This window comes from Rhododendron vialii, chromosome 12a (genome assembly GCF_030253575.1).
Source record: "Rhododendron vialii isolate Sample 1 chromosome 12a, ASM3025357v1".
NCBI classification, from domain to species: domain Eukaryota; kingdom Viridiplantae; phylum Streptophyta; class Magnoliopsida; order Ericales; family Ericaceae; genus Rhododendron; species Rhododendron vialii.
Window position 1 is genome coordinate 25,273,745 of NC_080568.1, and position 17,748 is coordinate 25,291,492.

The following is a 17,748-nucleotide window of genomic DNA, read 5'->3' on the forward strand; positions in this document are numbered from 1 at the left end:
TTTTGATAATTAATACCCGCCAAGGATATGCTAAGAACATTTGTTAATGTTAAAAAATCTTTGGTGGATATTAATTATCAAAACACGTCATGGGTCGTCATTTTCCCAATTTTCTATCAATTTTTTGCAAACTCTTATACATTTTGGGCCAGGCCAATGAACTTGGTCACATAGAGCCCTAGATCTCGGATTTATGACCCGAATTACATGCATGCCGTAAATTAGCCCGGCCCATTTTCTACCCAAGCCCTTCAAATCGGCTCGACTATGAAAAAGCGGGTTTTGGATTGTAAAGCGAAACCCTTGAATGGTCTGCGAGGATGGAGTACGACGACGACGAAGAACCACCGCTGGCCGTTGAAATCAACGATACCGTGGGCCGGAACCAATCACAGACGTCCGATGATCAACGGCGGAAAGTCGTCGAAGGTTCACCCGTCGGCGTGACCGTAATCACAGGCTATCTCGGCGCGGGCAAATCCACTGTACATTCACAGTCTGAATATTTACAAGTGTTCATATAAAATTTCGCATAGGCATAGGGCTAGAAACACAACAACAACAACAACAGAACCCAAGGGCTAGAAACGATTTTTTTATTACCTTGGGCTCGGCTCGTTAGTAAAGTTTAAGCTCGTTTAGTAAATGAACCGAGCTCAAGTAACTCAGCTTTTTTGTAAGAGCACGGCTGTTGCGGAGGTTCGGTTCGTTTATAGAAGCTTGTATGGCTCAAACACCTGCATAGTAAATGAGCCAAGCTCGAGCTCGATCCAGTGCTCAAGCTTAAGGCTAGTTTTGAAAGACAAGCTCGAACACTTCAAAGCTCGGCTTGTTTGCAGGCTTGCAGCCCTTGATAGGCATTGTTTTTTTTGATCATGCATGCATAGGCATGGTTTTGTGGGTGAGTAATATGCAATTTTATGTGGGTGTGAATTTTCAGTTGGTGAATCATATTCTGCATACCGAACATGGGAAGAGGATTGCTGTGATATTGAACGAGTTTGGTGAAGAGATTGGAGTGGAGAGGGCTATGATCAATGAAGGAGAAGGCGATGCGCTTGTAGAAGAGTGGGTTGAGTTGGACAATGGATGCGTTTGCTGCACTGTCAAGCATAGTCTGGTTCAAGCACTGGAGCAACTTGTGCAGAGGAAGGAGAGGTGATCCATGTATTCATTCCTTATGCTACTTTCTACTGATTTCATGTATGCACAGTTATGAGTGTAACAGTTAGTAGGGTGTAGAAGTGTTTGGCTTAAAGCCTATAAAAAAGGTTAACTGCAGGTTGAGCTTTCTGAGCCTGATGAGGAAATACGACGACGAGATTGAAAAGCAGGCTAATTACACAAGAAAGGTTTACCTAGTTTGCCTTAAAGGCTAACGCCTGAGTTAACGGGAGAAAGAAATAGGAGTTGAACCCCACAATGCTACTACCTTGCTGCACCTACCTTCCCACAATACTACAACCTTACTGCACCTACTTGCAGCTACCCAAGCATTGGACCAACTGTCACGATTATGCATAAAAGTTCACCACTGTAGAAATGTAGTCGCCACTATTCTCCCCATTACGATAGTCATCCCACTATTTTCCCTAATAAGAAGCGGAAACGCATTTGCTCAACACCATAGTGAAGGGAGAAAATGGATCTTTGCTTGTGCAATTGTTTTCTTCTAACAACTACATTGGAGTGTTCTTTATTTATCTTTATTTTTACGGCTAACTGAGAGCTTTATTCAGTAAGAAAATGTCAAGTGAATCTCCAAAAACTCATAACTAAATCAAAACAGGCCAACCAAATTCTAGAAGGGAACTAAAGGCTACCGAGGAGCAAAAATACAATGTGGAATCAGCCAGTTTTTACAATTAAAAGAAGGCAGATCAGAGGCCTCAACACTCCAGCTCTGACAAGCCTCAATAACAGACTTCAAACTTAATCTGATCAATAATAGAAAAAGGGGATCTCTTAAGTCCTATGGACATACAGTTAATCCCCTCTTGGCCAAGAACATGAACCATTGCAGCCAATAGTACTTTCCTGAGTATATAATAGAAAAAGGGGATCTCTAAAGGTCTTTGAGTATATGGCTAAACCCCCCTTGGCAAAGAAAATAAACCCATAGCAGCCAATGTAACTTTCGTGAGTATATTGGGAAAGCTTTTCCCACAGACCTTAGATCAGAACCGTAAGCTTTTTTAGTCCATGGATAGGTGGTAGGTCGTTTTTCACACCAAAAATAAATAATTAAAACTGAGCGAAAACCTCAATTCAAATAGAATAGTGGTTTAAGTCCAGGTATCGTACCACGGAGATCAAGAGGCTAAGTTGTTGTATTTCTAAAATTAATTCCTAATTCAATTCAAGAAAGAGTGATTGGATTTTGATTAACTAAAATTATCTAAGTAATTAAAAGCAAGAGAGATGTTTGACTTCAAATATGGAAAAAGGTCTTAGGGTTTCGAATCCACCCTAACTTCGTAACCAAACGATTATGTTAATTTAAGAAACCGACTACCAAAACGACATTGATTCACTAAAAGCTACAAGCCCTAGTGATATCGCCAAGAAAATTGCATGTGATTGAAAACCGGACATAATCTATCTTCGGTTGGCACGAATCGTCTTCGATTTTATAACTAATTAATCTAGGCACGATTCGTCTTTTCTAGGCATAGATTATTCTAATTCTCAATTTCATGCACAAAGAATATCGGTGTATAACTATGTATTTGCAATCACAGAAAACAAATACATAATACTAGATTGGAAGAATAATAGTGAATCATAAAAACAAGTCTCAATGTTATACAACCATCGTTTCGGCAATCGAAATCCAAAATCAACATAAAAACATAGTTACTTAGTTAGGGTTTCATCACACCCTAAGAGAAGGGATTAGTTGCTCATGGAGAGAAGAGAATCGGAATATCTTGATTTAATCTCCAACATCGGCTCCTTACGCACGTCCTCGTCCAAAGCTTCTGTTCACGTTGAAACCCAATTCCCCGTTCTTCCCTAGCTGCTGCCGTAGTCAGTGTTGCATTCTTTATATAGTGTAAAACATGCAAATAATTACACAAAGCTCCATTGGGCTATATATGTTATAGAATTCAATAATTCAACTTTAAAGCACTTTGCACTTTAACCCCAGACTTCTCTTAACTTCTGCTTTTATCCAAAATCTTGGAAACCGAGCTCGAGCAACCTATAAACAGAAAAATGAACAAAATAATTATAAAATAACAAGAATAGATGACTAATAAATGTAGTTTGGAGGGCCAAAATATGTATATTTTGGCACTTATCACACCCCCCAACTTACACTTTGCTAGTCCCGAGCAAAGAAAAGAATTAAGATAAATTCGAACTACGCCACTTTCGTAGGATTCACGATTGCACTAAGCCCGTGCAACAAGCCTTTTAAACCCCTAGGCGATCCCTAGAGGACGAGTGTAGTCTCGTGAGGGTTTACAGCAATGAACTCCCACAAACACTGTGAATCTTTTTCACATAAGACCCAAAAACCTGTAAACAACTCATTGATATCTCAAGCAAAGGAAATGAAACCATCGCAGAAACATACCAGGCAAGAGTAGTTCTAGAGGCTATCAAATCATAAAAATAAGCCATGGCACCTACACTTAACGTGTCTGAATAAGGGCCTCGGTCGCAAGGTGAGTAACAACTAAAAATTCTCTCCGGACCGAGTCTCGACTTCAAATCTCACCATGTCATGCACTCAACAAATGAATTCACTTCGAAACAAGGTGCATTTTATGTACTCTCAACATGTGCGGGTGGAAGTTATGCAACATGAAAACAAAGTATTCCGCACACAAAGACACGAAAGAATGCTCTATGAACTGGACACATGATCTCATGAACGAAATGCAAGCATCATAAACTCTCTCTTTCCATCAATCCACATCCCATTGCCCCTAGGTTCAAATAGGACTTTCAATTCTGGTTGTAGCTTTAGGTAAGGGAAAATGTATTAAGGCTAGGGTAAAATATTCAAGTGTCTGAGAATAGGCTCACAATAACTCATCTAGGGCATGTTTTTTCACAAAGTGCCCTCTTCTCATTCTCTCTTTTTTTTTAACTTCGCCACATCTCTCTTTCCTATCCTTCAACATCCTTTCAAAATAATATCATTTACACATTCTTCAATAAGCTTGGTGTCCTCTTTTTTTCAATTCAATTTTTTTTTCTTTTCTGGTTCATATCCTTTTTTATTTTTTTCTTTTGATACTTTTTGAAGGACTACCATAAACAAAGCTCTATGACCAACTCCGCTTACCCCATCTTTTGTTAATAGTTCACCTCCACATAATTAATCAAGCCTTCTCAAGACACATTATAGATGGTGGAGTTCAACAAGAAAAAGATATCATGCGAGAGGCTCAAATGGGCTCACAAATGATAAATGAAAGAAAGAAACGAACCGGCCCAAAGTGTCAAAGATGGCCTATGATCCTCTCCTAGGGGCAACACAACCATGCAAATTTTCGAACCCAAGAGAATAGTCAATGCTATTAATATGTTCCCAATACTTGACAACAAAGATAATGAGATCAACTACGAATCTGCTCTTTTGTGACAATAAGAGTTTATGTGACACCTCTCCAAGAAAAGGTAAGGCTCTAAACTCACATGGGCATATAAGTCTCCACTAAACAAGCCATTAAGAATAGTCAGTATGCATCTCACAAAGCGACCAAAGCCCACATAAACGTGAAGTGCAAAATTGCTAAGAATAAGTGCCATGACAAATTTCTCGCGATAAGCTAGCAAAAAGAACTACAATGCCATAGAGATATCCAAGCAATGATCATCATATCTCAGCTCAATCAACCAAGAATTAATCTCAACAAGTTTCAATTCTCATGCAAAAATAATCCAACTATTTTTTCAAAAATTTTCAATTTTTTTTTTTTAAACTATGAAGCAATGTGATCCCTCCCCCCAACTTACACCATTCAATGTCCGCATTGAAACCATGAACATGAAAAGAGAGGACAAATAGCAAAAGAAAGGAAAGATATCACCTTGAACCGGAGGAACTAAGCAAGGTACAATATAGCGAGAGGGAGACCCCCCAATGTGAATGGACGAACCTGCAAATGTTAGCCTCCACAACAACAAAATATAGAAAATAAAAGCAAACAAAAGAATAGCAAATAAGAAAAACAGCAAAAACATAAGAAGGAATCAATGCCTAGAACAAAGAAAAGCTTATACAAAACTTGGGTTTCCTCCCAAAAAGAGCTAAGTTTACTGTCTTCAGCCAGACGTCGCGAAAGCTCAAAAGTCTAAATATCTAGGGTCGAACAAATCAATAGACTCAACCACCTCCCCATCTGAAATACCATCCACATACGGCTTCAAACGTTGGCCGTTAACTTTAAAAACTTTACCATTACGTGGATTCCGCACCTCTACTGCACTATGGGGAAAAACTTGCACAACAATGAAAGGACCATCCCATCTAGACCGAAGCTTACCGGGAAAGAGACGCAACTTAGAATTGAAGAGCCACACCTTTTGGTTAGGCTCAAAGGACTTACGATTAATATGCTTATCATGGAAAGCTTTTGTCCTAGCCTTGTAAATCTTAGAACTCTCATAGGCATCATTGCGAATCTCATCTAACTCATTAAGTTGGAGTTTTCGAGTAGAACCAGCTGCATCCATATCGAAGTTCAATCTCTTTATGGCCCAAAACGCGCGATGTTCCAACTCAACCGGTAAGTGGCATGCCTTACCAAAAACCATCCGATAAACCATCCGATAAGGAGACATGCCAATGGGAGTCTTGTAGGCTGTTCGATAGGCCCACAATGCATCATCTAGACGGAGAGACCAATCCTTACGGTCGGGTCTCACCGTTTTTTCAAGAATACTCTTAACCTCCCTATTGGACACTTCGACTTGACCACTTGTTTGAGGATGATAAGGAGTGGTTACCTTATGAGTGATTGAGTATTTCCGCACTAAAGCCGCGAAGTGTCGATTGATAAAATGGGTACCCTCATCACTTATGATTGCCCGTGGAAAGCCAAATCGACTAAAGATATTACTTTGTAAGAACTCGACCACCACCTTGTGGTCATTAGTCCTAGTAGCTACCGCTTCCACCCACTTTGAGACATAATCCACTGCCACAAGAATATATTCAAAACCAAATGAGGATGGAAAAGGACCCATAAAGTCAATACCCCACACATCAAAGATTTCCACAATAAGAATAGAGGTAAGTGGCATCATGTCTCGACGCGACATGTTCCCAGTTTGCTGACACCTCAAGCAATTTCTACAGAACTCATGTGCATCTTTAAATAGAGTTGGCCAATAAAAGCCACTCTGCAAGACCTTAGCGGCAGTTCGCTTTCCACTAAAGTGGCCGCCACACTCGAGAGTATGACAAAAGTTAAGAATACTATGGAATTCACTCTTAGGGACGCATCTACGAATAATTTGGTCTGGGCAATACTTAAACAATTCTGGATCCTCCCAGAAATAGAACTTAACTTGTGCAAAGAATCGGTCATTGTCATGCTTGGACCAATGCGAAGGGATTTTGCCTATAGCAAGATAGTTCACTATGTCAGCATACCATGGGGGATTGACTTGTGACACCACAAAAAGTTGCTCATCAGGAAATGAGTCCTTGAAGGGAAGAGGGTCACTCAAGGTTTCGACCAGGATCCTAGACAAATGATCCGCTACTGAATTTTCGGAACCTTTCTTGTCCCGAATCTCATAATCAAACTCTTGTAGCAAAAGGATCCATCGAATTAGCCGAGGCTTAGTGTCTTTCTTTGAGAGCAAATACCGCAAAGCGGCATGATCGGAGTACACTAATACCTTGGATCCTAAGAGATATGAGCGAAACTTATTTAAAGCAAAAACTACTGCTAGCAACTCTTTTTCAGTAGTAGTGTAATTCAATTGCGCATCTGCAAGAGTCTTGCTAGCATAGTAAATGACATGAGGGACCTTGTCCACCCGTTGTCCCAATACTGCACCAACTGCATAGTCGGATGCATCACACATAATCTCAAAGGGGAGGTTCCAATCGGGGGACTGCATAATCGGGGCGGATGATAGTAAAGCACGCAGCTTCTCAAAAGCTTGTAGACATGCTTCATCAAAGATAAAAGGAGTATCTTTGGCAAGGAGTTCACACAAAGGTCGAGAAATCTTGCTAAAGTCTTTAATGAAGCGGCGGTAAAAACCCGCATGCCCAAGGAATGATCGGATTTGCTTCACTGAAGTAGGGGGTGGAAGCCTGGAGATGAGATCGACCTTGGCCTTATCAACTTCTATCCCTCTCTTAGAGACAATGTGGCCTAACACGATACCTTCTTGAACCATAAAATGGCTCTTCTCCCAACTCAAGACTAGGTTTGTCTCCTTGCAACGTTGAAGAACTTTAGACAAGTTTTGGAGACAACACTCAAAAGATGTCCCAAACACAGAAAAGTCATCCATAAAAACCTCAAGAAAATCTTCCACCATGTCAGAAAATATGGCCATCATGCATCTTTGAAAGGTCGCAGGTGCATTACAAAGTCCAAATGGCATCCGCCGGTAGGCAAAAGTACCAAAAGGACAAGTGAAGGTGGTCTTCTCTTGGTCTTCTGGGTAAACAGGCACTTGGTTATATCCTGAATAACCATCAAGGAAACAATAGTAGCTTTTGCCTGCTAACCTCTCTAGGATTTGATCAATAAAGGGCAATGGGAAATGATCCTTCCTAGTCATGGAATTCAATTTGCGATAGTCTATGCATACGCGCCAACCAGTGGTGGTGCGCGTGGGAACCAATTCTCCTTTCTCATTTTCAACAACAGTTATGCCTGACTTTTTGGGCACCACTTGGGTAGGGCTCACCCACTTGCTATCGGAGATGGGGTAAATGATACCCGCATCAAGCAATTTCACAACTTCCTTCATCACAACCTCTTTCATATTCGGATTCAATCTCCGTTGCATCTCGCGAGTAGGTTTCGCATTATCTTCACAATATATGCGATGCATGCAAACAGAGGGGTCAATGCCTTTCAAGTCCGCTACAGACCATCCGATGGCACCCTTGTGCTCTCCAAGCACCCTCAAAAGTTGACTTTGTTGGTCATCAGTCAAGTCAGAAGCAATGATAACAGGTAAGGTGTCCTTTGGTCCTAAGAAAACGTACTTGAGTGTAGACGGAAGTGGCTTCAACTCAAGTTTGGGTGGACACTCAATAGAGGGAAGAGCCGGTGTACTAGAAAGATTAGGCAATGGCTCAACTGCGGCTTTCCAAGGGGGAAAATCCAAGAGAGGTGAAGCATCAAGTAGAGCATTTACCTCCTCAATAGACCGGTCTATATCAAATTTGTTAAAGCCAAAATGAGCCAAACATGCCTCTAATGGGTCCTCATTAAGAATATAAGGTAGTGCTTCCTCTACTAAGTTATCAATCATGTCAACTGCAAAGCAGTCCTCCTCTTGATGAGGTTGTTCGGAGGCATTGAAAACATTTAAGCGCAAGGTTTGGTTACCAAAGGAGACATCCATCGCCCCAGTCCTACAATGGATGCTAGCATTAGCTGTAGCTAAGAAGGGCCGACCGAGTATGATAGGTGTTTGCTTCCTAAGGTTATGCACTGGTTCCGTGTCAAGTACTATGAAGTCAGCAGGAAAATAGAAGTTTTCAACCTTGACAAGAACATCCTCTATAATGCCACGTGGCACCTTAATCGACCTATCAGCTAATTGGAGGGTGACTGATGTGGGCTTCAACTCACCAAGCCCGAATTGCTCATAAACCGAATAAGGGAGCAAATTGACACTTGCTCCCAAGTCTAGGAGTGCTCGCTCAATGGAATGATTACCAATAACACAGGAGATAACTGGAGCACCTGGGTCTTTGAGCTTAGGAGGAGTGTTATGCTGGATGATAGAGCTCACTTGTTCGGTGAGAAGGACCTTTTTGGACACATGAGTCCGAGTTTTGCGCTTTTGGGTGCAAAGGTCCTTGAGAAATTTTGCATACGAAGGGATTTGCTGAATGGCATCAAGCAATGGGAGATTGATTGTCACCTGCTTGAACACTTCCATCATATTTTCTATGGTAGCACCTTTCTTACCAAGAGGAGAAAGAGAGTCAAGCCGGGTAGGGAATGGTGCTTTGGGTACATAGGATGCCGGAGTGGGGCTCGATTGAGGAGGAGAGAATGGATCCTCTCTCAACGGTGATTGGTCTATCGTAGCCTCAGAACTCTTGGAGTTAGTGACGGACTCTTCTAAAGTACCCTTGTTGCCCTCAGGTCTAGTGTCAAGCACACGCCCATTTCTTAGGGTCAGTACTGCCTTGGCTTGCTCATGGTAGGGATCATTCACTTGTGCATTCTCTACTTCATACTGACCCTTAGGATTGCCTATTGGTTGACTCGGTAACCTACCCTCCTCTCGTCGACTGAGTGCATTAGCTAGCTGCCCCATTTGGGCCTCTATCTTTGAAATTGATTGTGTATGAGAGTTGACAGTTTGTGTGTTCGCCTCAAGTTTACGAGAAGTAGCCTCAAGCCCTTTGAGGGCTTGCAGCACCTTATCCTCAAAATCAGAGTTTCTTTGAGGTGAAGGAGTATTATGGTACTGATATGGCTGCAGTGATTGAGTTGGATGGTGGGCTGAAGGATTGGCAGAGTTGGTAAACATAGGCCTTTGGGGTGGAGCAGGAGAATTGCTCGGAGCTTGTTGTTTCCAAGAGAAATTTGGGTGATTTCTCCATCCCGGGTTGTATGTATTAGAATAAGGATCATTACCGGGTCTGGCAAACCCTTGAGCAGCATTAACATGCTCTTGAACAAACTCGGGGAATTGGGAAGCCATATGGCATTCACTCACGAAGTGAGTAGGACTCGAACAAATTGCACAAGCCTCCTGAAAATATGAAGGCTGAGAAGGTGGAGAAGGAAATTGACCAAGGGATAGAAGCTGGTCAAATTTTTTGTTCAAAGCAGCCACTTGGTTAGAGAAATCATTGGAGTGCCCAACCTCATAAATCCCTCTTTGCTGTTGGGAATTTGAGGCAACCATATTAACTCTTCTAGCGGCCGAGGCATGTTGTTGGGAATTATTACTCAAGTTATCAAATAACAACCATGCCTCGTCCGGGGTTTTAAGCATAAAAGTCCCACCACAAGAGGCATCAACCATTTGACGGTGCCGTTCAGACAACCCGTCATAAAAAATACGAACTAACTGCCACTTAGGAACTTCATGGTGAGGGCACTTTCGAGTAAGCTGACTAAGCCTTTCCCATGTCTCATGAAATTGCTCGCCATCAACCTGAGAAAAACTCGTGATAGCTTGCCTATATAGGATTGTCTTACCTATGGGAAAGTACTTTGTAAGGAACTCCTGCTGTAATTGGGCCCAAGTAGTAATAGACCCAGTTGCCAAGGAATTAAGCCAATCTTTGGCTCTATCCTTAAGGGAAAAGGGAAAAAGTTTTAGCTTAAGGGCATCATCAGAAAAGTTTTGAATTTTTACTGTGGAGCTTTTCTCTACAAATTCATCAATATGCTTAAAAGGATCCTCATTGTCAAGCCCATGAAAAGATGGGAGCATCTGAAGAGTGTGAGACTTAATCTCATATTGAGCTGCTGTGATAGTGGGCAATAAGATGCAAGAAGGTGATGTGTATGCAGGGGGAGCAAAGTACTCCCTCAATTGCCTATCCTGGTTCTCTTGATTAGCGCGTAACGCCATGATTGCAAGTGAGTCGCTAGGTCTATTGGGACGTTTAACTGCTCGAATAGCCTTAAGGGTCCGCTCTAATTCAGGGTCAATAGGGATTAAGTCTCGATGACAAGACCGACGCCCTTGCATATGAAATTAACACCACTCTAAGTGCAACAAGTATCGCTGCTAGCAAACTACTAAATGAAAAGTCACACTAATTAAAACTAATGCAATGTGAAAATATTAAACTAATGTAGACTTAGTATGAAACTAGTAGCATTAAACTAATTGTGCATTAACAGTGCATAAGTCTACGGTGAGTAACTATGCAATAATGAATAGTCCTAAACTAACACATGCAATAAAAGTATTAAATTACTTAAAAGCTACAGTAACTCTAATACAGTAACTAAAACTCACGGATTATTGGAGTCTCTTGTAAGGGCCCAATGGCGATACCGAGCTCTTCAAATCTCCTTGGAGTAAGATGAAACTCTTGACGTGAAAATCAGTAATCTGCACTAAAATAACTGAACGAGATAATTAAATGGAAGAGAAGAAGGAAAAAAAAAAAAAATTAACTAGGAATTAAAATAAGAACAAATCTTAAAAATCAAACAACCGTGCTTTTGATCCCCGGCAACGGCGCCAAAATTTGGTAGGTCGTTTTTCACACCAAAAATAAATAATTAAAACTGAGCGAAAACCTCAATTCAAATAGAATAGTGGTTTAAGTCCAGGTATCGTACCACGGAGATCAAGAGGCTAAGTTGTTGTATTTCTAAAATTAATTCCTAATTCAATTCAAGAAAGAGTGATTGGATTTTGATTAACTAAAATTATCTAAGTAATTAAAAGCAAGAGAGATGTTTGACTTCAAATATGGAAAAAGGTCTTAGGGTTTCGAATCCACCCTAACTTCGTAACCAAACGATTATGTTAATTTAAGAAACCGACTACCAAAACGACATTGATTCACTAAAAGCTACAAGCCCTAGTGATATCGCCAAGAAAATTGCATGTGATTGAAAACCGGACATAATCTATCTTCGGTTGGCACGAATCGTCTTCGATTTTATAACTAATTAATCTAGGCACGATTCGTCTTTTCTAGGCATAGATTATTCTAATTCTCAATTTCATGCACAAAGAATATCGGTGTATAACTATGTATTTGCAATCACAGAAAACAAATACATAATACTAGATTGGAAGAATAATAGTGAATCATAAAAACAAGTCTCAATGTTATACAACCATCGTTTCGGCAATCGAAATCCAAAATCAACATAAAAACATAGTTACTTAGTTAGGGTTTCATCACACCCTAAGAGAAGGGATTAGTTGCTCATGGAGAGAAGAGAATCGGAATATCTTGATTTAATCTCCAACATCGGCTCCTTACGCACGTCCTCGTCCAAAGCTTCTGTTCACGTTGAAACCCAATTCCCCGTTCTTCCCTAGCTGCTGCCGTAGTCAGTGTTGCATTCTTTATATAGTGTAAAACATGCAAATAATTACACAAAGCTCCATTGGGCTATATATGTTATAGAATTCAATAATTCAACTTTAAAGCACTTTGCACTTTAACCCCAGACTTCTCTTAACTTCTGCTTTTATCCAAAATCTTGGAAACCGAGCTCGAGCAACCTATAAACAGAAAAATGAACAAAATAATTATAAAATAACAAGAATAGATGACTAATAAATGTAGTTTGGAGGGCCAAAATATGTATATTTTGGCACTTATCAATAGGGCTGGTAGGAGTATTGCAAAGGCGAGAAATATATTCACAAACATTATTAGAGAGCACCCAAAGGATGAGGTGGTCCAAAATTTTATCAATCGTTGCATAGAGGACAAAAAGAAATATCATTAACCCCCATATGAAACGTATCTTTGGTTTTAAGCTTGGCCCTAATAGCTATCCATGAATAAAACCATGCCTAGGGATGGAAGCTTTTTTAGTCCATGGATAGGGCAGTTAGGAATATCGCGAAGGCGAGAAATATATACACAAATGTTATTAGAGAGCACCCAAAGGATGAGGTGGTCCAAAATTTCATCAGTCGTTGCATAGAGGACAAAAAGAAATATCATTAACCCCCATATGAAACTTATCTTTGGTTTTAAGCTTGGCCCTAATAGCTATCCATGAATAAAACTATGCCTAGGGATGGATATTCATGGAAAACCAAATTGGTTTCTTCCAAGTAACAAGGGGATGCTGAGCCCTCGGGGCATTGCACGGGGGTGAAACATGATACTTTGAGGGAGGTGAAACAGTCCAATGACTGGATCTGAGGCAGTAGGATTAGGTTGAAACGGAGGAACAGGAAGAGAAAGTAAAGGCCAGGTTAGCCAACTTCATGATAATTGTTGTGTTCTTGGAGCCACATTAGCCGCTACATGCATATATAGTTTGCATTTTGCACCATCTCATGTGATTAGTTACGTGGCACTGTGTAAAAAATGGCCAACTTTTAGAGTATTTATGAGTTTCTTTGGGTTGTTGTTTTGGTTACTGTAGGCTTGATCATATATTGTTAGAGACTACAGGATTGGCAAACCCTGCTCCGCTTGCATCTGTTCTCTGGTTGGATGATCAACTAGAATCGGAAGTCAAGCTTGATTCCATAATTACCGTGAGTATCACACTGTAAATTCAACTTGTTTTGTAGTCATTTGTATCCTGAAATTATGTGCGTTTGTTTTCTTGTTGCCCTTGTTGAATAGTTGCTTTGATCATTGCAGTATGCTCATGTATTACTGTAAATGTAAAGTGTTATAACATTATGTGAGGCACATGTAGTTCTGTAGACTGCTTTAACCTAAATAGGACATGCTCATTGTCTACGATCTAAGGAATTGCTTCTTGAATAGGTTGCAGATGCAAAAAACCTCCGCTACCAGCTACAAAGGCATCAAGATTCGTCATCATTTCCAGAAGCATTTTCACAAATAGCATTTGCGGTAAGTATTCCTTATCCTCTTGATTTATTTGTGGAACGTGTCTATCCACTTCGATCATTATCATGTTTCTGCCCTTGCTAAATTTTGTTATTTATAGGTTCACACATGACACTTGAGATACTCATAAGTTTCATTTCTTGTTGCAGGATGTCGTAATTCTTAACAAGGTTGATCTGGTTTCTCCAGACGGTTCTGGAAGTGTCATAGATGAGCTGGAGGAGGAGATACATAATATTAATTCCCTTGCAAATATAATCCGATCTGTGCGGTGTCAAGTTGACTTGTCAAAAATACTGAACTGCGGGGCTTATGATGCTTCTGTTAGTCATAAAGAATGCTTGTATTTCACTTTTATGCGTCTTTCAATCTTTGAGTTCGTGGTAACAGTTACTAAGCTAATACTAACACAAGTCATTTTCCTCCTTTTCTGTTCTCTGTTCAGAAAGCCAACCATTTGGATGCTTTATTAGAAGAAAATAATTCTCTGACTACCAAAGACCTTCATGATAGTGCTGTGCGGACCTTATGCATTTGTGAGCCACGGCCTGTCAACCTGGTTAAGGTATCTATGAGCCATGGCAAGCTGTAGCGAATTGTACATGTGTAGTTCTCTTTTATTGGGTGGTTTTGAAGAAACCTCATCCTTGATTGCTAACCTCCGCCCACTAGGCGAAGGATAATATGTCAATAATTCCAAACAAGTTCGGATATCAATACATATCTCACGGATATTAATATACTTTCACAGATATCAATACACTTTTCTCGGATATCAATGCAGTATTTTCCTTGTGACAAATGTAAAACATATGTAATACAAAATATCACCTCTGCTATTGCTAAATGGAGTAACAGAGGAAGATATAAGAAACGCTTTTAACATTTCATGTTGAATGTCTGGATATGTTATACTGTAAGCTTCAAGTTTATTTATTGTGGATAGCATGCAATACTGTTTTCACCTCTACTATTGCTAAATGGTAGTACCAGAGAGAGAGAGATGGATATACAGGTAGCTTTCCCCCATTCTCTTCCTATTTTCGTTTCAAATTACCATTTCTATCCTCATTAACCGAGCAAGTCAAACAGAAGAACGGAATCCACGCGAGTTACATCTAGAGAAGGATTTGGTTTGTACAATAGTGTTATTGTTGTTTGATTGTTTGAGGCACAATGGTCCCTTTGGGCCTAGGAGCAAGCACGCGCCTCACCAGAGTGAGCCACAAGTTATAAAAATACTGAGTAATTTATTTTAGGCAAATATCCAAAGTAAGATTATATCTTTGAAATTCCAAAGATCACCAAAGATAATATTCCAAATGTTCAAATCAGTAAGTAGTACCAAAAACATGGCATCCAAAAAAGAAGACCATAAAAATTAGGAAACAGACAGACTTGTGGAAAAAATAAAGCACAAGAAGAAGATGTTGTTTAGTGTTTTTCCAATGTCTAATCTCGTGAATCAATGGTTTTGAGATGAGATATTGAGAAGAAAAAAAAATGAGGCGCACGCCTCGTGTGCCTCAAGCCTCAGTTTAGCTTCATGAACTGTGCCTCCCCTCAAGGTGTTCGAGGCGTTGAGGCTCGCCTGATATTCAGTGTTTTAGAAGGCACGCACCCCGTGCACCCTTTTCAGAACACTGAATACTGCTAGTTTTATGCTTTTTTTTCCCTTCACTCTTTGCTCCCAAATACCTCTTGTACTTCTTTTCCCTGAATAGTGCTCATGTGGCTGCAAAGCTTTTTTTCATCTCTCTCTCTCTCTCTCTCTCTCTCTCTCTCTCTCTAGGTCAGGTTGTGGCTCGAAGAGATTCTTTGGGATAAGAAATATAACATGGAAGTTTACCGCTGCAAAGGAGTTCTAAATATTTTAGATTCGGATCAACTTCATACTTTACAGGTAACGATTGGTATTAAATGCCATTAATTGCTTTACGAAGGGTAATACAGATACTTATATTTCTACAAATCAGCTTTGGTTGAAGATTTTATCTTTCCGATTGTTGTGTTGTCCATTTGCTACAATCCCTTGTTCTTTTGCTCTCTGCTAGATTACTGATGGGCTTTATGATGATTGTGTTGTGTGTAGTAGAATTCTGTTGTCCTTTTTCGGGTCTCGTGGCCTTGTAGGTTGTAGGTCTTTGTGTGTTGTTAGGTGCTGGTCCCTTGTTTTTGCTTTTTTGTGTCTTGGTGTTTCCAGTTTCCGCTGTGAAGGGCAAGAGAACTGATCTGTGTTCATGCTGGTGTCTGTTACTGGGTGTTTCTACTCTGGCTTGTTTGCTCTAATGAATTAATATATATATATATATATATATATATATATATATATATATATATAAAATAGAAAACCGGGAAGGGCTTCATCCGAGCAGTTTTTGTTATGTTTTTATCAAACGGTTCAAATAAAAACTGCTCAAATCAAGCCCTTCCTGGTCATTTTTTTTGCCGATTTCTCACAGGTATCCTTAAAATCACGCTTTGAACACATTGAGCGGCTCGGATCATTAAAATTCGATCGGAAAATGGGAGAAATGGGAAGGTCCTTATTTTAGTTAAAATAAGGACCTCCCCATTTGAAAATAATTGATATATATATATATACACACACAGTCAGTCTCCTGTAAGTACCACCTCATTTTAATAAAATGCGGACCTTCTTTTCCCGATTGAATTTCGATGATCCGAGCCGCTCAATGTGTTCAGAACGTGATTTTAAGGGTACCCGCGAGAAATCAACAAAAAAAATGACCGGGAAGGGCTTCATCGAAGCAGTTTTTGTTTGTTTTTTATCGAACGGTTCAAACAAAAACTGCTCGAATGAAGCCCTTCCCGATCATTTTTTTTGCCGATTTCTCGCGAGTACCCTTAAAATCACGTTCTGAACACATTGAGCGGCTCGGATCATCGAAATTCGATCAGAAAATGGGAGAAATGAGGAGGTCCGCATTTTAACTAAAATAAGGACTCCCTCATTTGAGACTGACTATATATATATATAGTTCATACTAGGATTCCACCCAAACTTTGTCAGTTGCCTATTCTGTTGTGATGCATTTGCCTTATTACTGTTTCTAGTTTGTTGGATTGTCATCTTATTTTTTGGAGTTCCTTTGTCTTATGGAGGACCCAATTGGGTTTGCACAAGATGGTCGTGAATAATTTAAGCATGTGATGTTTGGCAGGCTGTGCGAGAGATATATGAGATCACTCCTACGCGTAAATGGAGAGACGAAGACAATCAAACGAACAAGATAGTTTTTATAGGCAAAGATCTAATCACACATATATCATGCCTCTCTCTCTCTCTCTCTCTCTCTCTCTCTGTGTATATGTATACATACATGTATGTACGTTTTTATATTTGTATATATTGACATCTTGATCATCTTCGTTGTCTTATTCCCATTTGCAGGTCAATCTCTAAATGAAGAGATTCTTCTTGATTCCTTCAGAACCTGCATTGCAGGAGCTTGTTGATTTTTCATTTTTGGCAATCTACAACCTAGTGTTGCAACCCTAGCTAAACCTTTGTAATTGCATTAATGTTGACTCACTGCGCTAGTTAACTCTCAGTTGGAGGCCTCTTCAGCTTGAGCATGGTCTAGTTTGGGCTTCCCGTCACAGGAAAGGCAAAAGCTTCAGAGATGTTGTTTACAAGCTCTCCCTAGATGCTGCAATATATTTCATTTGGAGGGAGACAAATGTAAGGATCTTCAGAGTCTAGCAAGAGATGAGGACTACTTGGAAATCACCATCCTAGGAGATGTTAAGAGTCAAGCTTAGCTCATGGACCGTTCTCAAATTCAATGCTGCAAGTAGGAAGCTTTGTGACGACTGGCTTCTATCGTCTCGAGTGTTCAGGTTGAATAACTGATGTAGTTTGCTAGTACTTGTCTAGTCTTGAAACATGCTCACTGTTTTTTGTGTTTTTCTGTTCTTTTCTAAGGGGGATGGCTTTTGGGTCTTTCCCTTTTGGGCTTCTTTCTTGTGTTGTCGAGTCTGGGGTACACCCCGGTGTTGCTGTAGCTTCTTGCTCTTTT

General features: G+C 40.1%; 1 protein-coding gene and 1 long non-coding RNA gene across 3 annotated transcripts; both read left to right on the top strand.

Annotated features, from left to right (window-relative positions):
• The first annotated feature begins 248 nt into the window (after window positions 1-248).
• On the top strand, window positions 249-17,688 carry LOC131311429 (uncharacterized). 2 transcript variants are annotated; one of them, XM_058338891.1, is made up of 9 exons: window positions 249-485; window positions 941-1,158; window positions 13,266-13,380; window positions 13,619-13,708; window positions 13,855-14,028; window positions 14,151-14,270; window positions 15,498-15,608; window positions 16,891-16,972; window positions 17,121-17,688. In XM_058338891.1, the coding sequence occupies exons 1-9, from the start codon at window positions 321-323 to the stop codon at window positions 17,183-17,185; spliced, it is 1,140 nt and encodes a 379-aa protein (XP_058194874.1). In that variant the 5' UTR covers window positions 249-320; the 3' UTR covers window positions 17,186-17,688. The 2 variants fall into 2 exon arrangements, with proteins under 2 accessions (XP_058194874.1, XP_058194875.1); XM_058338892.1 differs by lacking the exon at window positions 16,891-16,972.
• LOC131311430 (uncharacterized) lies at window positions 1,165-12,607 on the top strand. Its single transcript, XR_009195492.1, has 2 exons — window positions 1,165-2,210; window positions 12,491-12,607. It is a non-coding gene; the product is annotated as an uncharacterized LOC131311430 (long non-coding RNA).
• Window positions 17,689-17,748: the final 60 nt, after the last annotated feature.